At 32.8% G+C, this 24,885-nt stretch overlaps 1 protein-coding gene across 16 annotated transcripts in view; it reads right to left on the reverse strand.

The window, feature by feature from the left end:
* GPHN (gephyrin) overlaps window positions 1-24,885 on the reverse strand; it is a 643,001-nt gene that overhangs the window by 289,069 nt on the left and 329,047 nt on the right. For all 16 annotated transcript variants that reach the window (XM_082734092.1, XM_082734090.1, XM_082734087.1 and 13 more), the window contains one exon: window positions 6,802-6,896. In XM_082734092.1, coding sequence (XP_082590218.1) covers window positions 6,802-6,896 — 95 coding nt within the window. The remainder of the gene's footprint in view (window positions 1-6,801; window positions 6,897-24,885) is intronic.

A 24,885-nucleotide genomic window follows, 5' to 3' on the forward strand; every position in this document is an offset into this window, starting at 1 on the left:
TACTGCACAAGTAGTCACGACATGAGCCATCACAAGGTTATGATATAGAAGGGACAACAGCTGGACTTAACTCCCTTCCAAAGCTTTCAAGGCCGAGGAGACACTTGAAGGATTATTCTTAAAAAATACATGGAGTTGATCCCGTGCTCTAGATGTTATGATCTGTAAATGAATCAAAACTGCATAGAATTGCTATGCTCTGTGCAAGGATCTGAAGATACCCTAAGGAACTTGAAACATGTTATTCAGGTTGTGTATTATATGACTCATGATGAATGGGTCTGTTTCAGTGTTGTGTTGACTCTTTTGAATCTGTTGCCTCTTCATAGATAAGAAGAATGATAAAACTCTTATGGGGCTTATAATATATAGCAAACTATACTCGCTGGGTGAGGAAAAGTGTCAGCTTCTCTCCCTGAAGGTGGTCATTCACCCCAAGTCTGTCTCACTTGTCTTTTGTAACCTGGTGTACTTCCTCTGATTTTGAATCTGGATGTTGTACCTGAAGTTTTGTAGAACTGACCCAAGAAAATGTACATGCTGTGTATGTTGTATTTCCTATCCTAAAGTATTTTTAAAAAAAATTTTGATAAAATACACACACCATAAAATGTATCACTTTAGTTAATTTTAAGTGCATAGTTCATTGGCTTAATGATATTAAAGTTATTGTGCAACCGTCATCACTGTCCATCTCCAGAGCTTTTTTGTCATGCTATATTGATACTCTGTGCCCATTAAACAATAACTTCCTGTTCTACCCTTCCAGCCCCTGGTAACCATGTTCTACTTTCTATGTATTTGGCTATTCTAGATACCTCATGAGTGTGGTATGAGTGAAATGAGAAAATTCTCATCCTTTTTATGTCTGGCTTATTTCACTCAGCATGTGTCCAAGATTCATCCATTTTGTGTCATATATTAGCAGCTCATTCGTTTTTAAGGCTAATATTCCATTGTATGTGTATAACACATTTTGCTTAACCATTCATCTGTCAATGGACTTTAAGTAGCTTCCACGTTTTTGCTATTGTGAATAACGCCACTATGAACACTGGTATATAAGGATCTTTTGGTTCAAGTCTCTGCTTTCAGTTGCTTTGGGTGTATATCAAGAAGTGGAATTACTTCACCATATGGTAATTCTTTTTATTTTTTTTGAAAAACTGCAATAATGCTTTGAACAATGGCTATATCATTTTACTTTCTCACCAGCAATGTACAAGTGTTCCGATTTTTCCACAATCTTACCAACACTTGTTTGTTTATAATAGCTATCCTCATGGGTGTGAGATAGTATCTCATTGTGGTTTTGATTAACATATCTCCAATGATTAGTGTTGTTGAACACCTTTTCATGTGCTTATTGGCCACTTGTATATCTTTTTTGGAGAAATATTTATTCATTTTTAAATTGGTTTTTTTGTGTGTGTGTGGGAGTTCTTTATATATTTTGAATATAAAATCCTTATCAGATATATGATTTTTAAATGCTTTCTCCCATTTTGCCATTTTACTTTGTTGATAGTGTCCTCTGAGGCACAAAGGTTTTAATGCTGATAAAGTCCAATTAAAAGCCTCTTTTTTGTTGCTGCTAGTAATGTTGGTGTCATATTCTAGAAAACCAGTGCCAATTCTAATGTCATGAAGCTTTTCCTAATGTTTTTTTGTCTATGAGTTTTATAATTTTAGTTCTTACATTTAGGTCTTTGATACATTTTGAGTTGATTTTAGTATATTTTGTTAGGTAAGGGGGAAACTCCATTCTTTTGCCAATGGATATCCAGTTCTCCCAGTATCATTTGTTGAAGACTGTCTTTATCCTTACTGAGTTGTCTTGGTACCCTTCTCAAAAATCATTTGACCTTATAGGAAAAAGTTTATTTCTGGCCTCTCTATTCTATTCCATTGGCCTAAAAATCTGACTTAATGCTTGTACAACTTTTTTGATTATTGTAACCTTGCAGTCAGTTTGGTATCAGGGAGCAGGAGTCTTCCTGCTTTGTTGTTTTTTCCAAGGTTGTTTTGTCTCTTTGGGGCCCCTAGAGAGTCCATATAAATTTTAGGATGGATTTTTCTATTTCTGCAAAAAAGTTATGTTGCTGTATTTTGATAGGGACTGAATTAAATCTGCAAATTGCTTTGGATAGTATTGACATCTTAACAATATTGTTTTCCAAACCATAAACAAGGAACTTACGTCCATTCATTTAAATCTTCCTTAATTTCTGTTAGCAAAATTTTAGTTTTCAGTGTACACAGCTCTCACGTCCTTGATTAAGTTAATTACTAAGTATTTTATTCTTTCTGATGCAATTTTAAGTTGAATTGCTTTCAAAAGTTCCTTTTTGCATCTTTCATTGTTATGAATGGGAACACAACTGATTTTTGTATATTGATTAAATATCTTTAACTCTGCTGAATATATGTATTGGTTCTAATTCAGTGTGTGTATATGAGAGAGAGAGAGAGAAAGAGAGAGAGAGAGTGTGTATGTGTGTGTGTAGAATTGTTAGGTTTTCTACAAATAAGATAAAGACAAACATAAATTTACTTCTCCCTTCCCAATTTAGACCTTTTATTTCTTTTTCCTGCCTAATGTTTTGGCTATAATTTCTAATAGTATGTTTAATGAAAGTAGCAAAAGTGTGCATCCTGCTCTTATTCTTACTTTGGAGCAAAAGTATTTTCTCTCACCATTATGATGTTAACTGTATGCTTTTAAATATAAGACTTAATTATGTTAAGGTAGTTTGCTTCTATTCCCAGTTTACTGAGTTTCATTAATATGAAAACACGCTGAATTTTTGTCAAATGCTCTTTCTGTATGTGGTATATTTCATTGATTGCTTTTCATATGTTGAAACAATCTTTGCATTCTAGTGATATATTTCACTTGCTTATGGTATATATTCCTTTTAATAAACTGCTGAATTTGTTTTGCTAGCATTTTGTTGAAGATTTTTACATCAATGTTCATAAAGGATACTTGTCTATAGTTTTCTTGTAGTTCTTTCTTGGGCGTTGGTATCAAGGCAATGCTGATCCCATAGAATTAGTTAGGAAGTATTTCCTTTTTTTTCCATTTTTTTGGAAGAGTCTGAGAAGGTGACTGTTTTCCTTTAAATGTGTGGTATAGTTCTCCAGTGAAGCCATCTAGTACAGTCATTTTATTTGTAGGTTAAGTTTTTGATTACTGAATCAATCTTATTATTCATTACAGATCTATATGGATTTTCTATTTTTTTCTGATTCTATCTGAGTAGGTTTTGTGTTTGTAGGAATTTTTCCATTTTATCTAGGGTATCCAACTTATTGACATACAGTTGTTCATGGTATTCTCTTATAGTCCTTTTTATCTCTATGGAGTTGGCAGTAATGTCCTCATTTTGTATTCTGAGTTTAGTAATTTGAGTCCATCTCCTTTTTTTCTTGGTCAATATAGATAAAAATTTCAGTTTTGTTGATCTTTTCAAAGAGTCAATATTTAAACTGATTTTTCTTTATTATTTTTCCATTTCTATTTTATTTATTTCTGCCTTAATCTTTATTATTTTCTTCCATCTGCCAGCTTTGGATTTAATTTGTTTTTTGGTCAAGTTCCTTAAATTTCAATGTTATGTAGTTGTTTCCGAGATCCTTTTTTTTTTTTTTTTTAAAGCTTTCATTTATTTGTCAGAGAGAGCGAGCGAGCAAGTGAGCACAAGCAAGGGGGAGTGACAGGCAGAGCGAGAAGCAGGCTCCCCACTGAGCAAGGAGCCCAGTGCAGGACTCAATCCCAGGACTCTGGGATCATGACCTGCCCCAGAGGCAGATGCTTAACCAACTGAACCACCCAAGCATCTCATGAGATTTTTTTTTTTTTGAAAATTTTTTTTTTTAATGTAAAAATGAAGAGTTTTCTTTCTTAACCCATTTACAGCTATAACCTTCCCTGTTAGCATTGCTTTCTGTGAATCACTTAAATTTGGTAGGAGACACAAAGCCAGAAGACAGTGGAAAAATATTTTTTAAAGTGCTGAAAGAAAATGACAGCCAATCTAGAATTCTGTATCTAGTGAAAATATCCTTCAGAAATGAAGGTAAAATAGGTAAAGGTAAAAGATATTTCCAAGAAGGAAAGTTATTAGAAGGTTATGTCAGCAGACTTGCTCTCAGCCAATAACAACACAACAGTGATCAACACTTAAATAAGACTTATAAATTAGTTGTTGTTCTAAGCAATGTATATGAATTCACCTAAACAAAAAATGTTAGTACTATTAACATCCTCATATGTAGATGAGGAAAAAATCCTTCAAAAATGTTAAGTAGCCAGTAAATAGTAGAGCCAGAATGGAACCCAAGCAGTCTGGCTTCAGAGAAGATGGTCTTAACTATTACTTGATACTATCTTATAACTGACTTGCACAAAAAAACTGGAGGATATTTCATCACAAAGATGAAAACCATTTTAAACAGATTTAGTAATTAAAAAAAATATTTTTATTTAATGCTACTCTCTAGAGATAAAAATAGGAAGGCAAGGTAACAATTTTGATATATTACTTTGAAAAAAATTCTATAGAATTAGGATGAAACACTGATTTATCAACAGTAATTATAACAATAAACATTTTTTGAGTTCTTACTACGTGTCAGTTGTTTTGGAATCTGAGGATATAAAAATGAATAAGAGAAAAGTTCCTGTTCTTAGGCATTTCATACAAATTAGGCGATAAAAATAAGTACATAATTACAAATACAGCATGTGCTATAATAGAAGCATGTACAAAGCCCAAAGGACATACAAGGAGAAAATGCTGTAGAAAGGAGGCATCGATATAATCATGGCTGTTTTAAAACGGTAATTTTTAAAAAGACCTAGAAAATGTTCACAAAAAAATGAACATTTGGGAAAATATTCAATTTCTTATGTATAACTCACATAGACTACTCTCTCTGTTTTAAATTTGTAAATAAACTCTGAGTTTAGTCAGCAATGAACAGAAAAAAAAAGCCAAAAGAATCTGTTACCATGTTGTATATTTACTGTAATTTTCAAAGCCTTCAGCATAAAGATGATGGACTTATTCCAAAGTACTTAGAATCAACTCCTGCTGATTAATTTTCCATTCACTCAGCAGTCCAGTCCTCAGCCATTATGTGGATTCAGAAGGGAGAAGAGGAATTAATCCAGGAAAATCTTTCAAGAAAACAAAAAGTGCTATTTCTATACAGGATCAAGAAAGCTCTAAAGAGTTACTTTAACAGCTACAAAGAATGATTTCTCCAGCTAAACTGTGGGATTCTTAAGGTGAGGACCATGTCTTAATTTTCTTTCTATCCTTAGTATCCCTGATGGTTAATATGGGGGCCTAGCAAACAGAGTATTATTACGTTTGCTGAATTAGATTTTTATTGCAAAAAGAGATGAAGTTCAATTTTTTCTTGATTATATCCTTGCATGCCAAGAAAGAGTTCTTTTATTTTCAAAGGCACTACTTAATTCCATAGAGAAAAGGGATCAAATGTGACCCTTGATCTCAGAAATATAGGTAATATAAGTATAGTTTAAAAAAGAGAAGCATGGGGCATCTGAGTAGAGCAGTCGACTCTCACTTTTGGCTCAGATGTGATCTCAGGGTCATGAGATCAAGCCCCACGTTGGGCTCTGTGCTCAGCATGGAGTCTGCTTGTGTCTCTCTCTCCTTCTTTCTGTGCCCTTCCCCACTATACTCTCTGAAAAAAAAATAAAATCTTACAAAAAAAAAAAAAAAAAGAAAGAAAGAAAAGAACAGCATGAAAGAATCAATGTAAGTTCCTTAAAGATCAGCATGGACTTTAAAATTTAAAATTTCTACATACTATTGTAATTCTTTTTTGCTCTTACTTAAATTAAATGTTATAGTACCTGTAACAGCAAAAAGAATATAGTAACTAATAACCAATTCACATTTTCCTGTAGTTGTGCTTCAAGTGTCTGCTATTAATGGGATATAAACCCTGTCTAAGTAACAGAAAAGGCATTTTGATTCATATTCCATGTGTTATTAGATATACTTAGTTTTGTATTCATATTGCACATAGGATGAATAAATGGTTATACATAATGATTATGAGACCATGCAATTATAAAGTTGCTGTGTATTTTTAGCTTGCTCTGAGATCAACGGCCTATTATTCAATGGTCATTAAATCAACAAATTCTCACTGAGTTGATAGGTCGGTCTTTAATTTAAATGATGTATGTTGTCATTATTAAAGGAGATTTTAATCTAACAGTAAAAAAATAACGTCACACAGGGAATGGATGTTAACATCTATGTCAATAAAGGTATAATGTTAAATATACTAACATAATATACTACCAATATATTATCAATGCAGCTTCTTTTTATGACCATACATGAATATGCCTATTTACAAATTGCTAACATGAGAATAACTTACTGAAAAAAACCCTCTACTGTTTTATTAAATTAGCATTTGATGACAATTAATGAATGTTAACTGATGATTATAAATAATCACACACAAAAATAATTTTACATCTTAGTAAACTGAACTCTTTGCGTTAGGACTGATACCTTTTAGCAAATTATAATATTTTCTAAAAGTTTAAACATAATATTTAAAAAAAAAACTTGAAGGAAAATGGTCAAGATTTACCTACATAGGATACTAGGACTCTTAACTCTGGGGAAAAAAAGGGAGCAAATTTAAGTGTTATTGACTGAAATTTCTTACATTTATCAGTCTATTGTAGTGATTAGTGGTATGGAATTAATTTTCTTTGCAACATGTTAATGACTTTCTTACCTAGAGAGCATGCCCAGAGGTGTAACATTAAGTGATCCCATCAGCATTGCCAGGGCCATCCCTGGCGCTTCCCGTTCTATTACTTCTTTTGTGGCCTGAAATTAAAGATTAAATAGCAGACTGAGTGAAAGTAGCCAAAAAGAAGGAAGGCAGAGTAGTAAAATTAACCAAAATAATTATAAATCGTGCTTCCTATAGACCATACTTTTTAGTTCTCCAAACATTGTTTTTGAGGTATCAAGACTCAGTTCTTTGGGATCAGTGAATAAAAGCTGAGAACCAGCATATCCAGGGAACTTTATATATTAGCAGACCCTTCTTATCTCTTATAATCGGAGGTTTTGATGTAAGTCTCATCTAATAACCTAAATTTTAAGATGTAGCCTTAGATTGCTATAATAGCTCAACTGATTTTCATAGGGCAAGAAATAGGGTACTTTTTGACCATTACCTATGAAATAATTACTCCCTAAAACCTGAGATCATTTTGTGTCTCTCCCATCTCTATGATTTTATGATATAATCATTAAAGTGAACTCAGGAAGTCACCATGTCAACTTTCTCATGTATTGGGTAGAAGAAAACTCAAGTTACCATCTTCTATATTTTCAATACAAATTACATATCTTGTTATATTAAAAAAGAATCAATGAAGTGATAGGCTTTCATTATACAACATAAGTTTTAAGATAGGGCGTTCTCAAGACAAGTGTGGTTAAACCTGAAATAAGAGAATGAAGACAGGAAAATTTAATTTTCTAAAGGTCAATCAAAATAGGTATATATTTATATTGTGATGGTAAAGATATGCTTTAGGCTAAAAGTTATGTGTGAAATACATGATCAAATCCATTCCTAATTCTCTATTACTATAGATGTTAACATGTTACAATAATTGGGAGCAATATAGGAAGAAAGCTCGCAAAATAAACTATTCCAGTAAGTAAGAAGAAAGACAAATGAAATAAAAGGCAAATTATGGAGGAATTTAGAGAAAGGCTGATTTTTTAAGTATTTTATTAGAAGTAGTAGGACAGTATTAAATAAGATTGTAGTTCTGGGCAAAATTTAGGTTAAGGACTTGGCAAAGTAAAACGCATCAAGTATGTGTTAGATGCTGGTCAATCTTATAAATTTTTAAGATGCATATAAATTAGTTATTGATACCTTATAATTATATAGAATAAAGAATTACCAGAATTAATGTGATCTATTGGTCCACTGAATCCCAGCATATTGCAGAATTTAACAGTGGCAGAAATTCTAAAGAAATACTAACACAGGGCGGGGAGGAATAGGGTGGCTGGGTGATGGATCTTGGGGAGGGTATGTGCTATAGGAAGTGCTGGGAATTGTGTAAGACTGAGGATTCACAGACCTGTAACCCTGCAGCAAGTAATACATTATATGTTAATAAAAATTTTTTTTAAAAGGAAATTTTAACACTACCATTATGATTTTCAATAAAACCTGCCTTAAAAATAGAAAGTTTTTAAATTCTCTAAGAGATTCTTAAATTCCTAAGTTTGGGAGTTAATTCCTTTCATTTAAATATATAGCTAAGAAATGACAAGCTAGCATTATACAGAAACTATTGTTTTCCAAATTAAAATTATCTGGTATGATTTTGAGGCCTCCTGAAAAGAAACACTATTTCTTTATTACAAACTGCTTTATTGATGTTTATAACTTTTTAAAGAGACTGTAAAATCTTAGCATCTAAAAAAAATCAAGCCTGTAATATTGCTGAGAACAATCTTAAAAGAATTCTTTCAATAGGGCTTGAAAAAGTCACATAAACAATGTTCAACATTTAGTGAATTTGGGATCACGTAAAGATGATGTACTCCAACGTGTATCAGCACACTTTATTTAAGGGCAAATGAAAAAAATATAAAAATAGCTGAGAAGTTTTTCACTTAAATAAATACTTCAAATAACAACATTTAACCATCCATACAACAAATATTTATTAAGCATCTACTATGTACTAGGTATTATTCTAGGCATTGATGTTACAGTCGTGATAAAACACTTCTAAGAGTGTGTAAATTTAGTGTCATCTACTACATGAAAAAACTGATTGACAAATTAAATATGAGAATTACCTACAAGCGATGCAATCCACTAATTTCCATAGATTCTCTAAAAGACATCATCAGATTTGGTCGGGCCACAGTGGTCTACCTAGAACGCCTTTTCTCACTTTCCAAAGAATTGTTTTACTGTATGCAAGTGGATCCAATAAAACGGTTCAGTGAAACTCGCATTTGTATCGGGAAGTGTTTGAGACCATTATATACCACATTTCTCTGTGATCCTCTTTAGGAAGAGCCATTGGAGAAACTTCTTTAAGTGTCATACCTAGGAATTGGTACTGCTCTGTGCCACCACTTTTTTTTTTTTTTTTTTTTTTTTTGTCTTTCTAGAAAATTGTAATGCTTGTGAATCAAGTTACCTTTGAAAACAGAGAAAAATCTAAGGACACTTTCTAGTACAGAATACAGCTTACTTTCATCTTATTTTTCCTTGCCTTATTTCCCCACATTTATTTTATTAAAAGTTCTGTTGTATTTTGCATATTTGGGCAAACCATCCTAAATATTTTTCAGAGTATTAATAACTGTATGGATGATGGGTGGATGGATGAAAAAATATTCTTTACACAGAAGTCTTCATCTTTTTCTAAACATAATTTAGGGATTACAATTAATAATGGTGAACCTTCTAGATAATTTGGGCCTATAGACACAAATTTTCTTTATTTGAGAACATAAAAGGAAAGTATGTACTGTGGTGATGCCATTAAAAGGCACCAGTGTCTACAGTGGTGAGTGCTGAAATTGTTAGACTCTTTGTAGGACTAGACACAAATCAACCTCTTTGATAAGGTATTCTAAATAATGCATGAAATAATCTTTTTTTTACATCTACATCTACATCAAAAATAGCATTTCCATAAAACACCAGAACTCTCCTATTTCCTTTTTAATTTTCTTGTCCTCTAAAGCTGTTTGGTGTAACAGAAAGATCACCATCTATGAAGTCAGACAATGCCAGCACACAGTTAAGCTTCACGAGAACAAGAGCTGGATGGGTTGCAGCACCTAGCACAGTGCCCAACATACAATATGTATGCTCAATACATATTTGTTGAATAAAAGGATGAATAAATGAGCCAATATAGGTTTGAAACCCAGTTCTATTATTCAGTTTCTCTGTGAATTAGGACAAAATATTTAACCTCTTGGGGCTTCAGTGTACTTATGAATAAAATGGAGATAATAATAAAACCTACCTACATTTTATGAGAATTAAATCACCTAGCATAGAATAGGCATTCAATACATGTCAATTCTCTTTATGCCTCTTCTTTCCAAGTCTCCTTATATCCTTGCAGTTTTGATTATACCAGTTAGAGAACAGGAACAATACAAAAATCCAGAAACCAAACCTAGAAAACAGTGGTTGAGAAGCAAACATGAGGGGAAAGAGAACGGAGAGCAAGAATCTAAATGTAAGCACACTGGCAAGTGGGGAATAGGGAGTAGAATACTGAAATACTGGATCTAAGGCAATAAGCAACCAAATGAAATGCTGGAATTGGAAGATAGACAGGAGGGGAAGAGCTGGGTAAAAACATCTATAAGCTATAAATGAAAAGGTACAACTAGAAGGCAAAAAGCAAGGGAATAAAACTCAATTTAAAATAAAATGAGGGGTGCCTGGGTGGCTCAGTGGGTTAAAGCCTCTGCCTTCGGCTCAGGTCATGGTCCCAGGGGCCTGGGATCAAGCCCCGCATCGGGATTTCTGCTCAGCAGAGAGACTGCTTCCTCCTCTCTCTCTCTCTCTGCCTGCCTCTCTGCCTACTTGTAATCTCTGTCTGTCAAATAAATAAATTCTTAAAAAAACTAAACTAAAATAAAATAAAATGAGAAAACACTATCAAAATTCCTAGAAAATAGAAATAGTAGAATGGTTTTAATAAATGTAGTTTTATCGGTACCTGTTAATGAACAGATGACATGTATTCATTATCAGTAGGGTATTTATAATCAATGGCAAAAAAGAATGCCATTAAAAGTCTGAATTTTTTTTTGAAATTTTTTCTTAATTAGCTTAAAATTGTTTCTAACTTTCTTATACATTATTTATTTATCAAATTCTTTTTTTCCTTGAGGAATAGCAGAAGTTGATATTCCTACTTCATATATAACCTTTTCAGAACCACTGGAGTTCAAAATAATAGGGTTTAATGGATTTAGAACATTTCATCTTTAACTTCTAAATACTTTCTAAACTAGGAAAGTTATAAAATACTTTCTAAACTATGAAACCGCCTATGGAAAATCACTTAATGTGATCTTTTTCTTTTATCAATGACACTTTCCAGGTAACATTAAAGTCCAAAAGTGACTCGAAGACTGTTCAAATTGCAAAAAAAGCATGTCATAAACAATGATTTTATAGCCCAGAGAACCTGTCAATGAAATTTAGATCCATTTTAATTTCATAAGAAAAGAATCTTAAAAAATGTTATTGCTAACAGGCAATGATATTTAAATGTGTACAGGACACATATTAGCTAAATGTAAATGTGATAAATTCCTTATACTCATGGTGACTTGAAAAACCACTTAGTATAGCACTTTTATTTATTTTTCTAGACATATTTTTGTCAACAGAGTATAATCTATATATTAATACTTATATGCTTGTTACTTGACTATATAAATTTAATAAAATGTCCTAACAATTACTGCACTGCCTTCTACCGATTAAATAATCTTAAACTTTGAAATGCCATCTAATAATGTTACTAATAATGTTATTCATAATGTTATTCTATCAAGGTAGTATATGGTGAGAGAAGTGGTTCTCAGTGTTGAGCATGCATCAGAATCTCCTAAAAGCCTTGTTAAACACTGACTGCTGGGTCCCACCCAGAGATCAGAGATTTTGATCAGAAAGTGGTTGGGCCTCAAAATGTACATTTCTAACAAGTTTCCAGGTTGTGCTTGTAATGCTGGTCAAAGGACCACACTTTGAAAATAACATTGCAGATGGAAGGAATGCCACTTATCTAATCTTCATGATTACCTTATATTCAGCTTTGTAAAGTAGACTGAAATATCTGTGAAGAGTCTTGTGTGTGTGTGTGTGTGTGTGTAGTATTTACTAGAGTAAATATAGACTTACTGAGGAGGTAAATTAGATAATAGGCAGTTTAATGACAGCCTTAAATTTTCCTTAATTTATCGATTAAACGGCAAACACATTAATTTTATTTTACACTTTAAAGAAGAGTTATAATAAACTAACCATTCAGAGCTTGTCTCTATAATTATCCTTTGGTACAAAGAAGCTACCTTAAATAAATTTCTTTTCTCAGGACTATATATGATGGATAAAACTTGTACATGACTAACTCCTAGAGATATTCAAGGAGCACCAGCTATACATCTACTCCTTTTTTCTCTCATTTAAGAAACAGAGCAGGGGAGCCTGGTGGCTCAGTGGGTTAAGCCGCTGCCTTCAGCTCAGATCATGATCTCAGGGTCCTGGGATCTAGCCCTGCATGGGGCCCTCTGCTCAGCAGGGAGCCTGTTTCCCCCCTCTCTCTGCCTGTCTCACTGCCTACTTGTGATCTCTGTCAAATAAATAAACAAAATCTTAAAAAAAAAGAAAAAGTAACAAAGCAGAATGGAAGAGTCACATTATTCTAAGGGCAGCCTTGAATTTATTCTAATTAATTAAAATAGTCATTTACATATTCTGTTAATTTTAAATTAGTTGGAAACACCTTTCAACCAATCATAACACATCGGTGTATCATAACATGTGATTAAGTGATTAAAGATTACTGTTAAACAGGAGAAGTTGCAACCAGGGAATGAAGGTAGTTATCTCAGTTTTACTTGGAAGATATGATCTTATTTATTTATTTATTTACCTCAGTTTTTAGCCTTCTTAACTATTTACATCTTCTTCCACTCCTGGACATAGAAAACTTCAAAATGGAGATAATCCCCTTTTGTTTTTCAGTTAAAGTTACAGAGTGTTTAAATAAAATCTTGGTATATTGACAGATCAAAGGAGACAGTTTAATTGTACAGAGGAAACATGAAAGAAAGTAAAAATTTAAGTACTGCATCAATGTCATCTTCCATTCTGTTCAATGAACATATACTTTGTAGTGAGCATGAGATGCCAAGACTACCACAGTTGAAAATCAGTTCCCCATTAAGTGTCATAGAGTTAGCATATCACCATGCTAAGTAAGGTTCTAATGTTTAAAGATAAGCATTTCTTGTATAGTATGGCCCATAAAGCTAGCCAACCAATTTATCTAGTTCAACCAAAGGATTTATTTATCTTTTAAAATTATTTTTTAAAAAATTTTATTTATTAGAAAGAAAGAGAGTGAGAAAGAGAGAGCACATGAGAGAGAGCAAGAGTGAGAGCAAGAGGGGTAGAGAGAGCAAGGAGAGAGTGCAGGGGCAGAAGGAGAGGAAGATAATCAAATTATCAAAAAAAAATCAGGGAATTCAGATGAGAAAATTATTTGTATAACAGATATTCATGAGAATACTTATCTTCATATTCCACGTGTATAAATAGCAGTACTTCACATCTCATTGTAGGAAAGGTGGAAGAATAGTGATATTTCTATGGATTATTAGTATTTTTTATATGTGGAATATACATTTACTCATTTTTGGCATTATGTGAAATACAATAAAATTATCAAATTAATGTTTGATAAAGGAAGAAAAATAACTCTCTGTGTAGAAAAAAAAGTTGTAAAGTTTAAAGTGTTGGCTCATATATCTTTTATTTTTATTTTTTTAAGATTTTATTTATTTATTTGAAAGAAAGAGAGAGATACCATGGGGGTGGGGGGGGGGAGGAGAAGCAGACTCCCTGCTGAGCAGGGAGCCTGATGTGGGGCTCAAATCCAGGACCCTGGGATCATGAACTGAGCCAAAGGCAGGCACTTAACCAAGCACTCCTTCATATGTCTTTTAATCTATTTAGGAAAAAATCTTACTCATTCATGCTCCTCAGAAGAGATCTATAGATACAGGAAAATACCCCATTTCTCAAATCTGAAGAAAGATGAAGTTGAAAGATGATATAATTTGAAAATATACTAAAAGTGGACTGTCTGGTTAGTCAACTGATGAGAACATTACCCAGTCTCTATTGCCACTACTCCAGAGTTTTTAGAAAATTTTTTTCAATGTAGTTAGTAGTGTATAATATAAACAGAGAAATAACAGCTGCCTTAAAAAAAAAAATCTATACATTGAATTTCTACTTTACTAATGATGACACATAAGTACTTGGTATACCTAAACCAATGCGAATTTTAGTATTCATATAACAACATAACTAACTGTGCTTAAACATACTAATTGAGAATAAAAGCTCCTACTTTAGGCTTATATGTAGTACTTGCAAATGGCTCACTGCCAACTGATTTTCAAAAGCCTAAAACTTTGCTCTTTTGCCCTAAAATGTAATAATTCTCACTGTGGCCTCTTTATATAGTATCTACATTAAGCACATGTAATTATTACGTTTAAAGTTCTCATTCTGCAAAACTAGATTCTCACCAAAATAGGCACATGTGATAAAGTGAGGGGAATAAGAAATAGGTGAAGTAAAGGAAGCAAGATGAGTGGAAGACCTGCTGAGAGAGAAAAAAAGCAGAAACGGCTCCTTTCTATTTTAATTATCATTATAAAGTGTTGTATTTTGTCATCTCATACCACCCTCAGTTTTAAAATTAGAAGCCAACTGGGAAAGGAGAAAATGAGTAAGTCCTTCCTAAAAAGAAAGAAATCCAATATTTCTGTTGTTCTGAGATAAATTTAACTAAGTTCCATTAGTAAAGATGAGAGAAAAATATATACACTTAAGTATTTAGAGCTTATGGCATGCTGTAGCTTGAATTAAACAAGTTGCTCTACAGTTTTGCTCATCTAAAGATTGATCATAAAGCTACTAATGATGAGGGAACAGAAGGCTGGCTGAGGACAAAGCTAAAGGTTGACACCCTGCAACTTGCCCACACCCCCACTCCTTGGGTGGGAAGTATGTGACATTCTTTAGGGATCTCCCAACTATCTTAATATTAATAACTTGCTAAGAAGGGGAAAAGGGCCTTGACAATGGCAAGGCATCTGGTATCCAGTATGTTGTAGGTCCTCTTTAGCATATGAAAGTTCTTTTGAAATCTCCCTTTTTCCTTACCTCCCTCAACCCTATCTTACATAACCTGCCACCCCTCACAAGTTCAGGGCAGCTCTTTCTGACCATGGGTTCTGTCCCCAGGCTTTCATAAACTACCATTTTGCACCAAATGTATCTCAAGAGTCCCTTCTTGGTCAAGGGCTCTGGACTCTACCCCACTGAACCTTACTTACCTAATTCTAAAACTTCATCAGTAATGTCTCAGTTTATAATCAGGCTTTTTACTTACCATCTATAACCTAAGACTCCTTCATTGCTCACATACTAAATGAATATCAGCTTGTGTTTTTCTGCCTCTGGGAATTCATCTCTCACTTTTCAGTTCATAAAAAAGGTTAATGATATTTGTTACTCTTCTTACAAAACTAAAGTGTTAAAACTATAAAACATTTTTAGCTAATTGAAAGGATATCACAATATAATGCTGGTATGATAACTAATAGATTAGATTAAGTTTAGAATGCTCTGACAAAGGCTCTTATTTCTCTTACTACATTGAAGAGCTAAACACAAGTAATATTTTTTTAACTATATAATTCAATAATTATAAGTTTTTATTTATGGGCTTTTCTTATAAAACACCTACTGATATCTTCTATTTAAATTGTTAACATATTCCTGCATTACATAATACAGAGGAGTTTTATTACTTCTCTTTTTATAAATTCTATGACTAATTCAATGCCACAGGGTAAATCAACAGAAAACTCCAGAAAGGATCTCAGACCTATAGACTCTGATCTGAACTTAATCCATTAATCTATTATTATATGCTTTCAGTTTATAAGCCATTGCACCCTTTGGACACAGAAATGATCTTTTTTCCTTCTGCTTAAATGCAATAAAACATATAAAATGGTTAGTATTATTCCAATACATATCAAATACTTAAGAAACGTTAGGTACTATTATTTATAATAAAACATAAATCTAAAGTTACCTATGTTGTAGAAATTGTTATCACCAAAGCAATGGTGAAAACTTAATAGTTCTATAAGAAAGAGTGCAGAATAGAAGCTATCAAAGGAGTATATCTCCTCTGATTTTGAAAGTGTATGGATTACCAGAAGATGTCTGAAAAATGCAACATGCCAGCAACTATCTTAAAAACTTAGTGAAGAATTATCAAGAGTAGCAGTTTTGAAGACACTGATTACCACGAAGATAGCCTTGAACATTACCATACCTCTGAAGGAAACTGGGAAAAGAATGTGAGAAGATAGAAAATATCTTTTGAATGAAAAAGAGCTAATAGTACCTCTTGATTTATGCTTTTGCCTCAGTCCAACAGAAAAGAACAATGCAGGGGTATCTATCTGGGTGTCACAATCAGCTAAGTGTCTGGCTCTTGATTTCAGCTCAGGATACAATCTCAGGGTTGTGGGATCAAGCCCCACCTTGAACTCTGTGTTCAGCACATTGTCTGCTTGTCCCTTTCTCTCTGCTCCCCTCCCCTGACTCTCTTAAATAAATAAATAAATAAAATCTTGAAAGAAAACAGCAATGTGATTATGTACCTAAGCAAAGATGAAAAAAATGTGTCCATAACTTTATATTAATTTTTATATTTCCCTAACATTCATACACTAAAAATTAAAGCTATAAAAACAACAGCTGTTAGGATGGGAATAAGACTCAGGTAGTGAAAAATAAGGTAACATAAAGAGGCAATGCTCCACTCAATTCAAGTTAACAGTCCTTTTTTCATATTAAACACAGGGGTCTTAACATACTCCTTTTCCATCAGCTATTATTATACTTCATAGTAGAAAAATTTAGTTTTTAAGAGCCTCCACATATACAAGAATGAATTTAAAAAATTCAGTTGAGTTACAACCTGGAAGAAATAAAAAAGGAAGAAGATATTATTTATTAAATAAAATTGCCATATATTAGATAAAGGAATTTTTTACCTTTATTTTATTGAAAGAAAAATCTCTTAATAAGAAACTTAAAAATAACCAGAGGCCTAATTTTTAAACACTTCTAAAAAGAAGTGCAGCTATCCTTTGCCCCTGAAAAAGGTATAACCACAGAAATGTAAAAATAAAATCATAAATATAAAAAATCTTAGAAAATTAAGTAACAGTTTTCACATATACTCTAATTTGAAAAACATGTATAAAAGAACTATTTTATTCTATGAGGTTCTTCCAAGGAATCATTATTTTTATAGACTTGTGCACATACACACATACATACACACACACTTTTTTTTTTTTTTTTTTTTTTGGTGTGGAATTTGGGGTTAATATCTCCAAATCAGGATCTGTAATTTAATCTTTGAGGATTGCCAACTCTTTCAGAACATTTACTTAGCTATCCAAATGAAGCCTATGTTGCCTAAAGACTGAGATTTAAGAAAAGTCAAACTAGAGTTCATCACTGAAGAAAAAAATTACACTGCATAAAATGAGACTAATGCACACATTTCGTAGGGTTGGGACTGAATTCTCCCAGTCTGGTCTATGGGAAACTGAACAGTTGACTTTATTAGGGCAGACGTTAGAAATGAGAGGAAGTTGGTTGTATCTACTGGCATTAAACAAATCCCGTCATCTAGTCAGAATGGGTAGAAATGATTATGCTTATTAAGATACATACCAACATACACACATAGCCATGAGGTTTTTCCTCTTTCAATGTTACCTTGGTGCCCATTTTAGCCCAATGATATGCTCTAGAAATCGTACCCCTAAATTCACAAGAATCAACCAACAAAGGATATTTAAAAAATCAGGTTCTGTTTATTTTTTAACTTAGGTTTTTAAAACAAACCTGAAAAATTTGGTAACCAAGCAATATTATTTGATATTAAGATAATTATGAACATGTTAACTCGCGCCCTCTCTTCACATAAAAAAATTAAGTACCCAAGAGCAGAGGACACCCAATGAAGCAACATTAAGTGGGGCAGATGGAAACTCATTTTGCTCAGAACCACAATAGGAAGGATAGACTTTTATACCTATCAGAATTTGCCTCAAGGGAAAGTACAGAAAACAAAGAAATAGGTGGAGGTATGGGGAATGGCGAGACTAGATTCTGTCATATCCTGGTTTCCCAGTTTGTTTGTTTTTTTTCCTTAATGCAAATTGCCCAGAAGCTATGATTTTTTAAATTAATTTAATTATTTTAAAATTAAATTTAATTAATTTTTAAAAATTTTTTAATTTTCTCTGAATAATTTCCAGATACTACCACTTCATCAAATTCTCTATCTTTTTAAAGTTTTTTTATATTATAAAATGATGGGTCAATGTAAGGAATATTTTACTGCTTGACCTTCCTGAGCTGTCTCTGATCAGCAGCAATTACCAGAAGATATCAAAGGAACATTAATTGTTTAAACTTGGAAGGAATCAGAAAAAAAGAATAAAATTATGACATAGTACTCATTTCCCTCAGCTCAAAATAAATCTTGCCTAAATCAATCAGGGCAAACTAAAAGTTAGTTATAAAAATGGAGATTAAATCTGAGTTGTTCTTGTGTAATTCAGAGAGGTAGGTCAGGAAACTAAGTAAAGTAGTAAAAGAAATCAAAACATTAGTCTTTGAAAAGTGGTTAAGATTATTAAAGCAGGGGACAAATGATAAGGGTCATCACCAAACTGAGAAGCAAGCTTGGAATTACTTAAGTGCTACCTCAGAGCAATATGAGCCATTATAATGTTTTGAGTCTAATATGACATATTCAGGCATAAATCTTTAAAGATAAAAGGACACTGCTTTTGTTAAACAACAGATAACTTGTAACCTAAGACTCAAAAATGAGTGAGTTTTCAATCCTGACATTTTTTTCTTTCAAGACCTTATTTAAATTTAAATTAGTTCACATACAGTGTAGTATTAGTTTCAGTGATAGAATTTAGTGATTCAGCAGTTGCATATAACATCCAGTATTCATTATATCAAGTGCCATCCTTAATGCCCACACCCAATTGCCCCATCCTCCCACCCATCTCCCCTCCAGTAGCCTTCAATTTATTCCCTATATTTGAGCTCTTATGCTTTGCCTCCCACTCTATCCTTATATTATTTTTCTTTCCCTTTCCCTATATTCATCGGTTTTATTTTTCTAATTCTACATATGACTGAAATCAGATGGTATTTGTCTGTCTTTTGCTTAGTGTAATACACTCTGGTTCCTTCCACTTCATTGCAAATGGCAAAATTTCATCTTTTTTTTTTAAATTTCATTGATTTTGATCGCTGAGTAATATTCCATTGTATAGATACACCACATCTTCTTTATCCACTCATCAGTTAATGGACATCTGGGCTCTTTCCATGTTTTGGCTATTGTTTTCAGTCCTAACATATTAAGATCACTGTACAGGTTGGTTTCAAGATTTTCCAGTTTTTTAATTAAATGGAATTGTAAAATTATTATGCTAGAGGCAAAATTATTATGTGGGAGGAGCAAAACTTTTATTATATTATCTTATATTAAGAATACTATTTTTATTATGTAATAAAAGATTTTTTTACTTCATTTATTTTTTATTTATTTTTTAAATTTAAGTAGGTTCCAAGCCGAGTGTGGAGCCAAACATGAGACCCAAACTCACAACTGTAAGATCAAGACCTGAGCTGAAATCAAGAGTCTGAAACTTAATCAAGTGAGACACTCACTGCTCCTGTGATAAACAAGATTTTAAAAAGTTGTTCCCTAAAACATAGAAGTGAAAAGGCATAGAGCAGTAGAAAAAAATGACAATACTGAATGCATGAGGAAGAGAAAATAAAACAATGCTTATTTAATTCAGTTTTGAAATACGCTATCTTCATCAAGAAAACACTTAAAAAAAAGAAAGAAAAAAAAAGAAAACACTTTAGAACTTTTAATATAAAATCACAAATTGAATAGGTACATGGCATCCTATGATTTGATATATTGTTTTCCTAGTAAATATGATCAGTTTCTATCCAAAATTTTAGAACAAATTTCTGTATTACATTACGAATCTCAAAGTAGACACTTCACATATTTACAACACGAAATGAAAACCTGTATAAAATTAATTGAAATAAATTTTTCAATATTTAGAAGATATTCTTTTCCTATCTGTTTTATTCCAATGTTGTTTAAAAGTCTACTGTCATTCCTTTGTAAGTGATCTATCATTTTTCTCTGGCTTTAAGCATCTCTTTTATTTTGATTTTGAAGTGAAGTTTCACTTTAATGTATTCAGGCATCAATTTATTTTATTTATCCTTCTCAATTTATACTATACCTCCAGGACATATGGTTTCCTGTTTTTTCAGCAGTCTGGTAAATTTACAGCCATCCCCTCTGTAATCATTGCCTTTCCTCTATTCTCTTCTTATGCAGCTTTGATGTAATATAGTGTGGACCTTCTCATTTCTTTCTTTATACCTTATGTCTGTCTCTCCCGCACTTATATAAAATCATCTATCTATGTAATTGTTCTAATATAAAGTGATTTTCTTAGAACTATGTTTTGGTATGATAATTCTTCTGCTGGTCTAATCTGCTGTTTCCTCTGTTTACAGATTTAAAAATTTTAGTTTATATTTTCTCATTTCTAGGAGTCCTATTTTCTCTCAAATTGCTCATTCAAAAATAATGGTCTCTTGCAATGTTTTCACCTTTGAATGTCTTTGTTGTTTGGAAGACTGCACCACAAGTAGCTTAAGCATACATCCTGGCTTGTCAGGCACAATTTGATAAACTTCTCTTGTGCCTGCATCCTGTCTGGTTTAGCATTAGTCCTAAACGAAAGTTCCCTGGTACGAAAAATAATGATAATGGTCACCCAATTCTGGGCTTTGCTATATTTTGTATTTGACAGCCCTACTAGTTGTCATTTTTCAGTCCCCCTATTGATTAATGATTTTGCTAATATTATTACTTGATCTTAATCTGTTGGGGTAGAGTTTACTTAAACTAGGGAAAATAATTTCATTTGGTGAAAATTTATTTCTGCTTCTACCTTTAACAAGATGGTACCTTTAAGCACTGACTGGTTCCACTTCAGCCTCCCACAGTGGTCTCACAGACTCAGAGAATCCCAGGCTGAATTTCACATATTGCTGTTTGTCCAAGCTTAAATATCTCACCAATAGTGCAGCTACAGCCATCAGGGTATCTCCTCTGTGTCCAAAGTCCTGGTTTCCTATAGTTCTGGCTCCTGTTCCCTACTACTTTGACCTCCAACTCATGGTATTTTGGGAGGGAAAGTAAATCTAAAGACAGTGTATATGTCCTTTTACAATGGCATGCCTCACAGGTTATTTGCTCTTAAAGTGGATCAAGTTTTTCTACAGTGGGAAGGTTTTCCAAAGTACTAAAACAATAATTATTCCAGGCTGTACCCTCTTTGTAAACGGTTTTATTCCCTATAAAATTAATGTCTTTAATAACATTACACTGAAATTTTCAATAAATTGCAGATTGCCCTACAGAAAAATGGTACCAGTTTATACTCTGAACAATGGTCTTTTCACCCAAACCTTGCCACTACCAGACAATCTCTGTTTTAAATAGCTATTTTACTGATTTGTACAAAGCAATACAATATTTCTGAATTGTACATTTCTTACCAATTATAATGAGCACATAGTTAAAAGCAATTTGCTTCTTTCCCACCGCAAACTGCCTGACTATAACTTTTGCCTAGTATTCTATATTGGTGTCCATGTTCTTCCTGTTGAATTATTAAGAAATTTCTACAAATTAAAAATATTAAAACTTTGGCAGTTGAATCTCTTGCAAATATTACCTTTTAACATTTAACATTTGTAACAATTTTTGCTTAATTGGCATTTCCAGTAAGAGGTTTCCAATGCTTAATGATAGGACTATCTATCAATATTTTTATATTTTCTTTTTTATGTCTCACTTAAAAAGGTTTCTCTTACCTAAAAATCATTAAAATAACTTAATTTTAAAATCATAAACATAGTTTTTAATGTTTAAATATATACTCATTCGTAGTTTAATTTTAAGTTGCACGATCAATCTCCACCAAAATGGATAGCCAATTTTCTCAACATCTTTTATTGACTGACCCTTCCTTCCTTTAATTTCTTAAAATGTCACATTTATAATATGTTAAATTCCAATTTTATACATAGTTATGTTAATGAAATATCATTTGGTGTCATTTATCTCTGACTTTATCTCTGACCAAGTATTTTAATTACTGTGCTTTATATTATGTTTTTACACCTGATTAAGGCCCTCTCATTGTTTTACTTAAAGAAATCACTAAATGTTTCCATAATTTGTTCTTTTAAAATTTTGTTTAGATGTCAACTGGATATATTCCCCCAAAAATCCACTGGGAATTTTATCACATTCATCAATCAAGTTAAGGTAAATTGACGGTTTCACAAAAATGTTTGCATTTAAGAATACAGCATAATTTCCTAATCATTAAAGCGGTATTTTGTGTCTTTTAATAAAGTTTTCTTTATTCAGGTCTGGCAAATTCCTTTAGTTTATTCTTGGGTATTATAAAATTTACTTTTTTCTGCTACTGCAAATGAGATATTAAAAAAAAGATTTTATTTATTTATTTTAACAGAGGGGGAGAGAGAGAGACAGAGAGAGTGCCTGCACACAAGCAGGGGGAGGGGCAGAGGGAGAAGCAGGCTCCCCGCTGAGCAGGGAGCCTCACAGTGGGGCTTGATCCCACAACTCAGGAATCACAACCGGAGCCAAAGGCAGACGGTTAATGAATGAGCCACTTATTTGCTCCACAAATAAGATCTTTTTGTGTTACATTTTTTAGAGAGAGAGCACAGGAGCTGGTGTTTGAGAGGGAGAGGGACAGACGAAGAGGGAGAGAGAGAATCTTAAGCAGGCTCCACACACAGCGTAGAGCCTGACACTGGACCCAGTCTCATCATCCTGAGATCATGACTGGAGCTGAAATCAAGAGTCACATCCTTAAGCAACTGAGCCACCCAGGAGTGCTCCCTACTGTTACTTTTTCTAATGGTTGTTTCTAACTGAAGTAATATTAGTATATAGATTTTTATAAGGTAAATTATTCTTTATTTAGCCACCATGTTGAACTCTTCTTGATTCTAATACTTTTTCAATGGATTCTTTTGGGCTTTCTAGGTGAATAATCATATCTATAAAGGGTTTATAACTTAAAAAATATCATGTTAGAGATGTTCATCTTCATAAACACTGAGTGCTCTGTTATCAAAAGCTAATTGCACTCATTTTCTGGGTCACAAAGAGCCAACTCTCTTAACCACTGTCTCAGCAATAAGTACATCTCCGAAGTGATGCTGTTGCTTGGTGACTATGGGGAACTTTCTGACTCACTGTGTTTATTCTCTCTAGGGATACATGCATAAACAAAAGTAAAATGCAGTCATCTTCCGACCTAGCAATAACAATTGGGAACTCTGTTAACTCTACCTCAGACAGTTTCTTTCTTATTCATATGGATACAATATTTTAACTCCTTTCTTTCTTCCCTCTCTCAATTCCTGCTTTTCGGTGTATACACCAACACACACACTTCTTGTCTCATTTTATTTCTTGAGCCAAAAACCACTTTACTCATGACTAAATGAGTAAATGAGTTAAAAAAAAAAATAAAACCCACTGTACTCATGACTAATTTAGTGAAAGATAAAGTGAATATATGAAACAAAAAAGTCACAAGTTTCAAATTAAAATGAAAACAAATAAAAAGCCAGTATCATTAGTCTAGACTTGTACTACACTGTAGCCAATATTCTTACAGACTCTCCATGAAGATTTTCATCAGTTTATTAATTTTCAACTAATGATATATGTTTTTCTACAATTTCAAACAGTATAAATTTGGATATTATTTTGAATTCAGTTTTAATTGCTAACACTGAATTCTACTATTTTTCTTTACTGTATACATTTTGTATTTTAGTAACACACATAGGCTTTTGAAGGTTGGCTTAGAAAACTATACCATGCAAATTTCATACCCAGTTAGGTCAAAAAGTGCACTTATTTTTAGCCTCAGAAAGTCATGTTTCTTTCGGCCTTTGTCTGCCAATAGGTACTCAGCATCTTTTGTTTGAATATTTCAATAGCCTCCTGATTAATGTTAATAGCCAAGTTTATTCCCATTCAACCCATTCTCTATTTTGCTGCCAAAATGGTCTCATTACATTCGTTGCTATTTAACATCTTTCAAAAAAGTCTATTTTTTACTAGAAAAAACCCAAATGCCTTTTATATGACATGGAGTGTCCCTCATTTGGCCTTACCTACCTCCAGGCTCTCTCTTGCCAGTTTCCCTTCAAAACCCATTTTGCAGCCAAACTGATCTATCGGCAGACTTAGGATTTCAGCAATTGTTTCTTTAATACATATTGGCACATTCATACAATGGATTACTGTGTGCAGTGATAATGAACAAAGAACTACATGAAACAAATCAATTTTAGAAACATAATGTTGAACAAAAGAATCCAGACACAACAGATTACACAGTGTAAGATTCATTTGTATAAAGTTTACTAAAAACAAAAGTAATCAATGATGCTGAAAGTCAAAACTGTAATACTTTTGAGGGTTGGGCTATTACTGAAAGGGACACAAAGGGGGCATAATATGGGATGCTGATAATCTGGTTTCTTGATCTGCATGCTGGTCACACATGTATGTTCATTTTTTGAAAATCCACTAAGTTGTAACTATGCTATTTGTGTGCTTTTTGTAAACTTAAAGTAAAAGGTAAATAATAATAATAAGAACAACAATAATAACAGTTCCAATATCACTTCTTTGAAAATTTCCCTAACTCCCCAGGTGGACTTTATTCTGGTCCTAATACATTACATACAAACCAT

The sequence above is a fragment of the Mustela nivalis genome (genome assembly GCF_964662115.1).
Source record: "Mustela nivalis genome assembly, chromosome: 6".
In the NCBI taxonomy this organism is placed as follows: domain Eukaryota; kingdom Metazoa; phylum Chordata; class Mammalia; order Carnivora; family Mustelidae; genus Mustela; species Mustela nivalis.